The 13,149-nt window shown below is 35.2% G+C and overlaps 1 protein-coding gene across 1 annotated transcript in view; it reads left to right on the top strand.

Annotated features, from left to right (window-relative positions):
- Positions 1-13,149, top strand: part of STPG2 (sperm tail PG-rich repeat containing 2) — a 316,895-nt gene that overhangs the window by 218,929 nt on the left and 84,817 nt on the right. Inside the window, exon 10 of the mRNA XM_032398732.1 lies at positions 12,735-12,894. Within this exon, the coding sequence (XP_032254623.1) occupies positions 12,735-12,894 (160 nt within the window). The remainder of the gene's footprint in view (positions 1-12,734; positions 12,895-13,149) is intronic.

The following is a 13,149-nucleotide window of genomic DNA, read 5'->3' as shown; positions in this document are numbered from 1 at the left end:
AATACTTTTAAAATATCTATTTAAATGCCTTAAAATATCTACAGCTTATCTGTTTAAAAATGCATCAAAGTGTTTGTCTTCCTGGATCACTAAATAATTAGTTTACCTGGGCTCCACACAACTCCCTGGAATTTATGAATATGATGAATTATCACTCCCATGATTAAATTATGATATATGACACAGCTGTCCTTAAAATAGGGAGATTCTTCTGAATTATCTAGGTAGACCCAATGTAATCACATGAGCCCTTAAGTGTGGAGAACTTTGTCCATCTAGGAGCAGGAGAAGCCAGAGAAATTAGAATTAGAGAGAGACTGAATAGGTCGTTGCTGCTTTGAAGATAGCCATAGTCACACGAAAGGAATGTGGACAGTCTTTAGGAGCAGAGAGAAGGCCCCAGCTATTAGGCTGCATGGAAGTAGGGTATTCAGACAGACCTACAGCTGCAAGGTACGGGAATTTGCTAACAACCTGCATTATCTTGGTACTAGATTCTTCTCCTGACCTTCCAGGTTAAGAGCTCAGCTTGGCTGACACCTTGGTTTTGGGCTTGTGATACCCTGAGAATAGAATCCAGCCATATCTACTCCAGACTTCTGACCTATAGAACTGTAAGCTAATAAGTAGGTATTGTTTTAAGACACTAGGCTTGTTGCAATTTGTTATGTGGCATTAGAAAACATTAGTCCACAAAGTGAGACCCTTACTTTTTTCATACTAAATTTACTTTCTTTACCTAAGAAATAATTTGATTAATCTGTTCAAATTAATAAATGTTTTAAATTTAAGAGAGAGAATGAGGAGCATGTATTTTGATTCCAATTCGTGCTTAATACTTCCCTGATTATCTAAAATGTAATTTGATTTTCTTCTGCATTTCATATATGAATAGAAACACTGTACATTTATATTATGAAAATTTTTGATGCTTAGGAACATTATTAAGTAATGATGTAATCACTGATTAATGCGACAACACCATTTGCACTAGATGCTTAGTCCAATAAACCTCTCTCGTGAAAAGACTGGGAGATAGGCAATTTTGCCCTACTCCCTCTTTGGTGAGCCCTTGATGATTAGATGTGGTCCAGAGTTTGAGACCGCTGTTAAGAATTTCTTTGTTTGCTATAGTCTTACGGGCCTTGTGGGCACAAGCCTGGTGGCTTTTAGAACTAGGTGTTTTGGGAGCTCTTTCTTCTGGTGAGATTTTAACATTTGGGCTGCTACATGTGGAGTTCCAAGCCTTTCATTCCTCAGGGAGTAGCTAGGAGTTGGGGGTTTCCTTCCTGATTGTTTGATGCTGTGTTAGGAGTGGGGTTTAGGGTGAAAATGTGTTTCAGCCTTTCCTAACCATTTTGATGTGGGTCTTTTCTCATTCATCCAGTGTGTAGGAGTCGCTCAGCTAGTTTCTGGACCTTGTTAAAGGATGAGAGGGAATTGCTCCGTTTGTAGTTGTATGTTTAGTGCATTTGTGGGAGGAGAGCTCAAGATCCTTCCATGTTGCCCTGTTGGCTGATTCCCAGTAAATATTCAGTTTTCATTATTTTGATTATGAATTAATTATTGATATTTATTGACAAATTTTATTTATTCATTTGAAAATCAACCAATCATGTCTTGTTTTCCGTTTTGTGTTGTAAAATTTGTATTTTTCTTATTACTTTCTAAGATATTCATGTATTACATGTATTATATGTATTATTAACACTAAATATAAAAAATGAAAAGATAATGTGAAAAGGAAATTTTTATTTATTTACAGGTTTGATGACTCATGCATTAATAATGAAGAAGCAGCAATATGATTGCTTTATGGTAGCCTAGTCACTAATGAATGGTTATAAAATTTTCATGGCATACAGTATTACAATAATTTTCTTAATACAGTATTGGGCACATAGTTACTTTTTAAAAAACCCACTTACCTGTGATAATATGCTGATACACAGTTTCTCCAATGATGAGAGAGAGAGGCATACTGTACAGTGATAAAATTCTTTGAAAGCAAAGTTATAAAACAGTAAGAAAACTAGTATGTTACTAATTATATATTAAATATCACTCACTTTATGCCTATGTAAGGATAAACTATCCACTTCCATACAAGTCTTGTATATGATGTTCTACACGGTGAACACTTAGCCACTGATGATGATGATGATGACACAAAAACATTTCATCCAGTTCTTGCAGTTTTTATATTTTCACACAAGGACACACACATGCACAACAGATAAGTTTGTTGACTATATGTCATAATGATTATTTACTATTCATTAAGTGGAAATGGATCATCAGAAAGGTCTTCATCCTCATCATTTTCATGTTGAGTAGGCTAAGGAGGAGGAGGAAGTGGAGGTGTTGGTCTTGCTGTCTTAGGGGTGGCAGAGGTAGAAGAAATGGAGGAGGTGGAAGGAGAGGCAGGCACTCTTGGTGTAACTTTATGGAAATACCCATAATTTCTGTCTGACTTTTTTGCTTTTTCCATTTTTCTAAAAATGTTGCTATATGGTACCAATCAGTCCTTCTTCCACCATTTGCTTTAGTTTCAGTGCTGATATCATAGAAGGGTCCATGTTATAAGTGAATTCAAAAGCAGTCTTCAATAATCAGAACCCTTCTGCCACATTGTCTAATGTCAGTTTGTTTTCTGGCACTGCTTCTTCTGTGTCTTCTTCCTGATTTAGAGGCTGAATTAGAGATGTGTTTGGAAGCAAGTAGACCTCATGGGGTGGATGGGGGCATTGTCCAATATCAAAAGATGGATGTGTTTGTTTTCCCTTTGGAGTGCTGAAATTGAACTGAAAAAAATGGCTCTTTGAATGTATTTTTAATTGCTTTCTACATTTTTTTAAAGATTTTATTTATTTGTCATAGAGAGAGAGAGCGAGAGAGCGCACAAGCAGGGGGATCAGCAGGCATAGGGAGACGCAGGCTCCCACTGAGCAAGGAGCCCAATGTAGGACTTGATCCTAGGACCTTGGGATCATGATCTGAGCCGAAAGCAGACACTTAACCAACTGAGCCACCCAGGCATCCCTGCTTTCTACAGTTTTTTAATTTGGTTTGTGGGCCATTGGAATTGTAATTTTTAATTGTCTTCAAAGAATGAAGATTTAAAATAATGTCTCACCGAACAGGTTAGATATCTCAGTTGCTTTTGGGTCACTGGTTTATAGACTTTCACACATGTACACACACCACACACACACACACACAAATTTCTTATTAGATTTTGGACTTCTTAATTCAGCTGATTATGCTTAATGCCCAAGATTCATACTACTGTACTACAGACTTTTATTCAGAGCAATACATCTTCAGTTCATTATGATTCCACTCAACAAAAGGCCTGCAGAAATGATTTATTATTTGGAGATGATACATTTGATGGTTTTTTGGAAAACTTTTTTTCACTCCATAGTCAGATGTGTTTTATTGTCAAGTGCATATTTAGATTAGGTTCTTGAATTGTAATGGTGATCTGCTGCCTTTATTTTTAAAATAAAATTTGGCTGAAAATGTTTGTCATTTTTTTAATGTTAGCCAAAGAAATGCAGCTACTATTCCATATTAAGCCTGCATTTCTTCCTTAAATTCCACTTAGGTTAAATTGGTTTTCTTTTTCTCTGATTTTTAATACCACAAAATAACTTCAGAACCGATTACAGGTTAAGTGTAACAATTAATGCTTTAATTTCATAGATCTCACTGTGACATTTTTCCTGATAAATAAAGCAGTCCATTGGCAAAAGTGCATGTATTTTTCTTTCCTTCTTATTTGTGAGATTCTATTCAGTGATACTCTTTTCTTTGATTATCAAAGACTCTCACTGCAGACAGTGCTATTGCTTGTGCCAAAGAATATTTCTGCAAGTTGCATCACTAATGCTACTTGCCAACTTGAGTGTGTAGAAAGTTTCTCATCTCCTATTCATGTTAATCAATATCAAGCACATGTGGATGCTTTAGGATGAGACTGTACTGCAGAATACATGAATTTTGTCCTCAGGAAATTTGCAGTGAAGCAGGTGCTGGATGGATCCCCGCTCCCCGCCCCGTGAGCTCTGTTAATTCTACCTTCAGTAGGCCTGATGTTTGAATAAACCAGATGTCTAATAAATTATTTTCATGCACAGAATTTCAGCTTTTCGTACCCTAGTATAGCTTGGTCTTATTCCTTACTGTAAGAAAGTTTAATGGCAATGTGATTTACGGTTTTGTTTTGCTTTTCAAGAGGGGAATATGAGTGATTTAATTCATGGGTACTTTTAGAACCTGATAGATAATTCTACTGCCTTTCTTTTTCTAATTAAAGAATTCCTAAGTACCTTGGAAGAAAAAAAAAAGGCAGTACCTTACCAGCAAGGTACTGCCTGACTTTAGAGACAAAGCACCAATAAAACCAATCCAGAGATCTATAAACCCTGTTCCATAACATGGAAAACAGTTATTTTTGTGTATGGGTAACATTACCAGAGCTCTTTATCTCTCTGTGTAGATAATGTTCAGTTCCTGTCATTGCATACCTACTTTGTCATAATTACCTTGCTTTCTCTCCTCTCTTTTTCATAGTTTATTCCTCTCTGTCATCACCTCTACTCTGCTCCATCTACATATAATCATAATTATTTTTTGATGTAGGTAATGGAATGCTAAGATATTTATAGCTTACAGAAGGAAAGCCTAGATCATTCTGCTTTCTCTTAAAACTTACTGTGGGAGAGGCAACTTCCAAATATGAATAGTTCTATGACTCATCTCACTGTTAATCTCATGGGAAGAAGAGAAGGGAGAAACACATCTCCTGCATAGAGACCCACTAAGTATTTCTGAACATGACCTTCAGCATACATCATGGTGAGAGGGAGTTAGATGAGTGAGTAAGGTTCTTCAAGGCCTGCTTGAGGCTAAAAACAAGGCTGTGAATATAACCCAGCAATTCTGACTTAAAGTTTTGTGGTATTTCAGGAGTACTACCTTAAAATGATCCTTCTTTTTATGTAAGGGATAATTCTTGCCATACTGAACATAATAGATGACACTAGGGGTCATTTGATTTCAAAAAGTTTGAACATAACAAATTGATTAGAATTTTACTTGTGGGGCGCCTGGGTGGCTCAGTCATTAAGGGTCTGCCTTCGGCTCAGGTCATGATCCTAGGGTCCTGGGATCGAGCCCTGCATGGGGCTCCCTGCTCAGTGGGAAGCCTGCTTCTCCCTCTCCCACTCCCCCTATTTGTGTTTCCTCTCTTGCTCTCTCTCTCTGTCAAATAAATAAAATCTTAAAAAAAAAGAATTTTACTTGTAGACATTTCTCTAGGGCTAATGAAAAATTTTGCAACTCTGCTATTCACATTCACACATCCCTCACAAATCACATTCAAAATTTACCTCTTTTAAGTTTTCTAAGTTTATCAAGATAATTTTTAATGCCTTATCCAAATCTGTCCGGCCAGGTCTAGGAACAATTGTGTTCTTTTTAAAAAATCACTTACGTTGGGGCGCCTGGGTGGCTCAGTTGGTTAAGCGACTGCCTTCGGCTCAGGTCATGATCCTGGAGTCCCTGGATCGAGTCCCGCATCAGGCTCCCTGCTCGGCAGGGAGTCTGCTTCTCCCTCTGACCCTCCCCCCTCTCATGTGCTTGCTCTCTCTCATTCTCTCTCTCTCAAATAAATAAATAAAAAAAAAAAATCTTTAAAAAATCACTTACGTTAACTTTATTTTCACATTCAACTTGCAGAAGAATTAACTTCTGGATTTGTATTGAGTTGATAAAATCTGAAGAAATGATATCATGTCAATTAGAGCTATTATAACTGGCAATAATCTTATGTTTTTTTTTTCCTATCTCAGTAGAATTAGCATTTACAGGAAAAGAAAGGTTACGTAGGCCATTTCTGTTCATGTGTTTTACTCTAATCTGCTGAGATATACATTTTTTTCTATAAAACCAATGTCAAAGGTGATCATGAAAAGCTCAGGCATCAAAAGTAAAAGTCTACTTTTTTGGGTAGCAAAGAGAAGGAAATGCATCTCACATAAAATAGTAATCAAATTTAACTACCTAATGATTTTATGAAAGTTCGTCCTTGATTAGTATGAATGGACATATCCATACTTCTACATCATTGCTGAGATTGTAAGTTGCACCTATTTTTATTAGAAACAGGAACATCTTTAGGGAAAGGAGTACTTGAACATTCTTTACCCAGCACACATTTAATATAAAACTGCTTATATGTGAGACAAATTTAAGCACTATAGGGGTTGAAAATACTTTCAAGGCATTGTGTTAGCCCTACTGTTATGGGGCAGCTCAGTTATAAGACCAAACATGGGAGGGGAGGCTTCAAGGTAGACAGATACTGATAGATTTATTCACTCTTTCATTAGCTCATTTATTTACTCATTGATTAAAAAATATTCATTGATGGCGCTCTTGGGTGGCTCAGTTGGTTAAGTGCCTTCAACTCAGGTCATGATTCCGGGGTCTTGGGATCAAGCCCCACATTGGGCTCCCTGCTTAGTGGAGAGTCTGCTTCTCCTCTCCCTCTGCCCCTCCCCCCTACTCGTGCTCTCTCTCTCAAATAAATAAAATCTTTAAAAAAATATTCATTGATCACTTACTGTGTGCAACGCACTTGCCATTACTGAAGATACTTTGATCAATGAAACAATACTTTCTCAACCTTCAAGAACTATACATACCTATGGGGATGATAATATTAAACAAATAATTGAAGACTTATTTAATTGCAAGTGTAACAACCACTGCAAAGCTAAGAGTGGTGTGTTCTAAAAGTGTATCACTGGAAACCTGACAGAGCTAATGGATTGAGGGAAAGTTGAGACCCAGAGGTTGAGCAAGAGTTAGAGAACAAAGCCCATAAATCTTGGGTCAAAATAACTTTTGAGAGGGATAGTCTAATATCCTGGATAATATACTAGAAGTGAGTTAATTATTTTATGATTTTAGTACCCTCAAAGGCAGATAAATGTTATGGCTGAGATTACTAGTTGCCAACACCATATCTATTCTCTTTTTCTTCCTTACTAACAGAACCCAATTTTATTTGAAGAACAATGTGCCCAGCTAAAATGACTTTTTTTTTTTTCAGGTTCCCTTATACTTATAGAGTAGTTATTTGAATAGTTTTAACCAATGAAAAGAAAGCAGAAGTTATCAGATTGGGAAAGTTCTTCAGAGAAGGCTGTTCTGTTGTTAAATGCATTTTTTTGCCTTTTTTCTTTCCCTTCTTTTCTGAAATGAGAATATTATGGCTAGAGCTATGGTCAGTATCTTGAGAACATAAGGATGGGGGCTACAATCTAAGAACGGTACAGGAGAAAGCATGAAAGGGCCTACATGTCCAATGCTATTGTGGAGGCCCTATGCTCCTGTATTCTTAATGTCAGCTTTCTTTAACTGAGAGAATAAAAGAAAAATTCATCTACAAGTACATAAGGCAAATAAAATCTTATCTGAGGAAACATCAGATAGCTATAAATCCTCTCCCTGCTCTTATATTGATGAAGAAAGAAATATTCAAATAAATATGATGTATATTTGTTTAATGAGCTATTTATATGTTTATGTGTTTATACAAATAAGTATATTTATACAATAAGTAACAGAGAAATTGAAAAGTGAAGGATATCATTTGTAGCTAGGGTGATCAAGAATGGAAGAAGAAGCTCTGCTTGAACTGGGTTTTACAATTGTAAATTTACCTCCAAATTTAAAAAGGCTTTTAGTGCCAAAGAGAATTTTCTGAAATTTTTTCCCATAGCACTCAGGAACCAATGTACTTTTCCAGCAGAATTTGGTCATGTTTTAGTACAATAACTTTGCTACTGTGATGCCAGTGGTTTGAGATGGAAGACCTAAAGTTTAAAGAGATAGTACAGTTGTCAGGTATATTTTAGGGCCCCATAGCAGGATTGTTTTGGTAGTTAAGAAAAGAAAGGGATAAAGTGAGAGAAGTTACAATAGATATAACTAATGATTTTTAGATATGGGAGAGGAAGGTGAAGAAAAGTGAATGCAGCTTTCTATTTTCAGGCGTGGTTAAATAAGGAATTATTGTAGGTAGGTGAGAAAGGATACAGGGTAGTTGGGGAAGGGAAGATAAAGAAGTTTTATTTTAAGGCTGTCTGAGGATAATGAAGTAGAACTGTCAGCAAATAACTGGAAATTTGTGATTCAGGTGTGAATTGTATAACATTATATTAGAGAAATTAAGTGAAATCAGTGGTTTTATTGTGTACATGATTTCATCCACCAGCACTTTTTATTATTTTTTCCTGAGCCTTGAAGTATCATGGTATGACTGACCTTTCATAAAATAGTGTTAGGGTAAAAGGTCTTTTCTAGTGTGTCAGGAGATTATGGACAATAAAATCAATATTTTCTATTTTTGCCTCTCACTTATAATTAACAGTATAATTTTGTATATGTATTAAAATATTTTTTGTTCTAAAATAACACTTATTCTTTCCTAAGTCAAATATTTAAAGAGGTGTGTGTTCAGGATGATGAATGTTAGGAAAGCTGAAAAATGGCAAGGATAACTACATGTTCGTAATTATAATTTGTGATAGGCAAAACAAAGATAATCTGATCATCTTCTGAGATGCCTTCTTCTTTATAAACCCAAAATTATTTTTTATTTTATTTTTTTGTTAGTTTCAGAGGTAGAATTTAGTGATTCATCAGTTGCATATAACACTCAGTGCTCCTTACATCAAGTGCCCTCCTCAATGCCCATCACCCAGTTACCCCATCCCCCCCAACCCATCTCCCCTCCAGCAACCCTCAGTTTGTTTCCTAGAGTTCAGTCTCTTATGGTTTGCCTCCCTCTCAATTTTCATCTTATTTTATTTTTCCTCCCCTCCCCCTGTTTATCTGCTTTGTTTCTTAAATTCCACATGAGTGAAATCATATGGTATTTGTCTTTCTTTGACTGACTTACTTCCCTTAGCATAATACCCTCTAGTTTCATTCACATTGTTGCAAATGGCAAGATTTCATTCTTTTTGATGCCTGAGTAATATTCCATTGTATAAGTTGCTTTAATCAAAGTTTTCTGCATATTCAGGCAAGCTTCACTATATTTATGGCCCATAATTTTTTTACTATGTATATATATTTGACTAAAGATTTTGATTCAAAGCTTTGATTGAAAGTTTCACTGAAGTCTTAAGTCTTCTTAACTGATAAGCTTCATTATAAAAGAAATTCCAGTGATTTTCTAATAATTATATATTTGGGATTTTAAAATAAAATTTTAGACTGGAATATACTTAGGCATGAAATAACAGCCAGAACAATTTATGCAAAAATGTAATGAAAACGTATTTTAGCCAAAGCATAGTTAGTGGTCTTTATTATATTATGCTATCTAACATTTTATTTATATAAAATGCTGTTAGATCTGTTGTATATTGCTGTGGGCTCATTCTTCTAGTGACAGTTTACCTGATAAATACCACAAGATTAGGATTCTACTCTACCTTTGTGGCTCTGCACTTGTTGCCCTTTTGAGTTTTGGGTTGAGAGCCTAAGGGTCTGTTTTATTTCTTCCTGTAAGTTCTACCCTCCAAAATTTTCAGCTTTACTCTTTAGCTTCCTACCCCATTCAAGTTCAAATATCTTGAAGAAGAGGCTTATATTTGGGCATGGGAAATTTTGCAGGGGCTTCAACTTGCTTGACAGAATTGAATAAAATCACAAAGTATGTGAAATGGTTTTTCCAAAACATAAATGGGGCGACCTGCTTTCCTTTGAGGCTGGTTGAAACTAGTGATTTTTTCTTTTTAAACTGCCTGGAATACTGTCTTCATGTGATTCTCAACAACTTAACTACCTTTCATTGTTGTTGTTGTTTGTTTAGGGCTTAAAATACTAGAAGCTTTCCTTTTAAAGAGCCAGTTGACATCTCTCCAGGCAAGGAAGATATCACTGAGGGTTACACATAGTTTCACACCTAATAGAAATAACACCAGTGCTTGTTATACATCTGATACCATTCTAATAATTTTACGTACATCAATTATTTTAATTCTATGATTATGTCATTTTTTGATAGGGCCTGGGTTTTCCAGATGAAATGAGGACACCTTAGATTTACCTTTAATTTGCATTGAGGCATAGCTTTTATTTCATCAGACATTTTATCACATTTTCCCTCAGTTTCTACTTGCTCTTTTTGCCTCTGGGAGCTGGACATAGCTTCTAGCACTGCCAGCCCCTCACTAGAATGGAATTTTTAATGCTCTGTGTTTCTTTGAATAACTGGCTGCCAGTTCAAAGGCTGTCATTTAAGCCTATGACCTAGATTCGTGTTCTAGCTAAAAAATTAGACCAGGAGGATGCAAATCAGGCATTTTTAGTTTTTGTGGCAGGACTCAGATTCTGCTGCGAAGTATGTGGAATTTTCTAAACACAGGAAAAGGATCAAATGACTAAGTTTAAAAAAAAAAGGCATGAGAAATATCTATCATATCCACTCATCATGTGCCTTTCCTATTTTCTGTGATGTATAAAGGATCACCCACAGAGATTTGATGATCTTACCTCTACATACAATTTTTTCCTGAAATGGTGTTTAGGGTACCATCTATAGGTGTTGTTTAAATTATTGCTCTTAAACAGATTTTCAGATTTGTCTTAGTAACCATTGGCCTAGGAAATTGACTTGAAATATCAATCTCTTGGTCAGACAAAATAAGAATTGAAGATGAGTAAGAAGAGCTTAGAAGCATTGATAAAGGACAAAAGCAGGGAATATGTTTTCAGAGAAGCATGGCTATGCTATAGGAAGAGATGATCATGAACAAGGGTAGTATATCTTTACTTGGTAGAGGACACAGTGAATCTATTGAAATTTAGGATAACTAGTTTGATGAATTTTCCTTGGTGGGAACACACTATTTTTTAAGAAAACCGATCACTGATGAAGTTTCTTATCTTTGCTTCAAGGCATTAAAAAAAAAAAAAAAGGTTTCTGTGTGGCAGTAGCCAAAGCCATCAATCATATATAGGCTAGGCACTGGAAAAGGGAATAGGTGGTGACACCAGGCAGGGTGTTAAGGAGGCAGTAACTATAATAGCTTCAGATAAGAAAATTAAAATGTGTCGTAGGTACAGTCAAGATCTTTGCCAAGCTTTCCTAAACACTCTGAGTATATTGTGTGCACTCAAGATTTCTTCGTGCTTTGGCACTCTCTCCCACTTTCCTTTCACATACCACAGAAGTAGCCCCAAAAGATCCAGAAGTCATCTATGCAGCTACTACTGTTACTGCTTATCTTCAGCCTACCGTTCCTAAATATTCTGTTGATGCGGGCAAGAAGAAAACAACTGCTGACATTTATTAGTTGACTTACCGAATATGGCATTTGGTGTTTTGCACAGCACTTAAACCAGAAATGTGGGGTTTCATGTAAGAATCTCCTCCCCTAGTACCCGTACCATATTAATGATTCTTTGGAAGTAGACGATAATGTTGTTGGCATATGCTTGAAGGAGATAATAAGGGCATGAGAAACAAGAGAAGGTGTGTTTTATAAAGTATGGCTCCTCAATGGACTTTAAAAGTATGATTTTTCAGTATCCAAATTTGTTTGACTTACTTGAAACATTAAAATATTTCCTTATTAGCCCAAACCCTGAAGTTCAGTATTGTTTTTTTGCATTGATATTAACTTTTGTGGAATAGTAAGATTATCTAATGCTTTTATGGAATTAGGTATCATTCTAAGTATTTTACTTGTTTTAACTAATTTCATTATCATAACAACCCTTATGAGATATGATATAAAGACTAGTATTTTCTCCACTTACAAATGAGGAAACTAAGAATCACGGAGGTTAAGTGGCTTGCCTAGGGTCCCTAAAAAAGTAAGGAGCAGATATTTGAAACCCAACAAGTCTAGAGCTAGAGTCTACACCATTAGCCACAGGAGTGTCCTGCCTACTAGAAAAACATTAAAACTTGAAAAGTTTGGTTTTTATACATAATAGAGATGAAAAGATATGTTACATAGAATATGTTATATTTTAAAATAATTTGAGGAAAATGAGTTAAAATTTTTTTCATTGAAATAATTAGCTAATGGTTTACAGGCATTGATCGTGCAACAAATATATGATATTTTATATTTAATTGAGTTTAGAATTATTATTATAGTTATTAATTTCCATGTGGTTTATGTTGATTAAAAATGTTAAGATAACTGTAGAGCATATAAACAGCCATAAATGATAAAAGGGGAAGCCTTTCAACTTAATTGGAATCTATTAAAAATGAAATAAGCAGCCTCATTTGTAGAATAAGTAAAGTGTGCTCACATAGAACAGTATAGCAGGGATAGTTTTGCTTCTTATGAAAACAAAACTTATTCTCATTCCTGTATGAAATTTGATTTTCATTATGAAGTTTGAAAATGAAAGTTTGATCTATAATACGAAAGCTATTTTTTTAAGAATATGGACCTAAATTTCATAATTCTGTTTATTTTACCTTAAATTTTGACATGCAAATTTACAGTCCTATAAGGAGGGTATAAATTTAGGGATAGTCTTTTAATTTCTTTTTTTTTAATGATTAAGAGAATTTTCATATTTTTCCACTTATGCCATTGCTTAGTGTGAACATCTATACTACATGGTTTTAGGTATTTTCCATGTAAGACATGTTAATGCTCATCCACTGAAATTCTTTTCAGGATATTCCAGCACCTGGCAGCTATGATGTTCAAAAATCATATGAGATGTCCCAAGTTCAACATAAATACATGCCACCTCGTAGTTTTGTGGCTAAACTGAAACATACCTCCTTTCTTAGCACAACTCCTCGGTGTCTGGAGAAAATGACTGATGGACCAGGTAAGTACAGACTGTTCTTTTAAAGCTATGAGAAAAAAAATCTAAGGCTTCCGTTATAAAAATAAACAATTATAAACATACCTTTATATTTACCATGCCTCTTTTAAATGTACAGGCTGAAAAAGATATCTGTTCATTCAGTGAAAGATTTTAGATTTTTTTTTTTTTCAACTGTAAGATTTGTTTGGAGTTTTATGTCTCTTAATTTTAACAAAGACCATCTTACCAGTTTTAACTTAAAGCTAGTAAAGCCAT

Source organism: Phoca vitulina, unplaced genomic scaffold (assembly GCF_004348235.1).
Source record: "Phoca vitulina isolate PV1807 unplaced genomic scaffold, GSC_HSeal_1.0 scaffold3, whole genome shotgun sequence".
NCBI classification, from domain to species: Eukaryota; Metazoa; Chordata; class Mammalia; order Carnivora; family Phocidae; genus Phoca; species Phoca vitulina.
The sequence above is the reverse complement of the archived record's forward strand: the minus strand, read 5'-3'. Positions and strand labels throughout refer to the sequence as shown.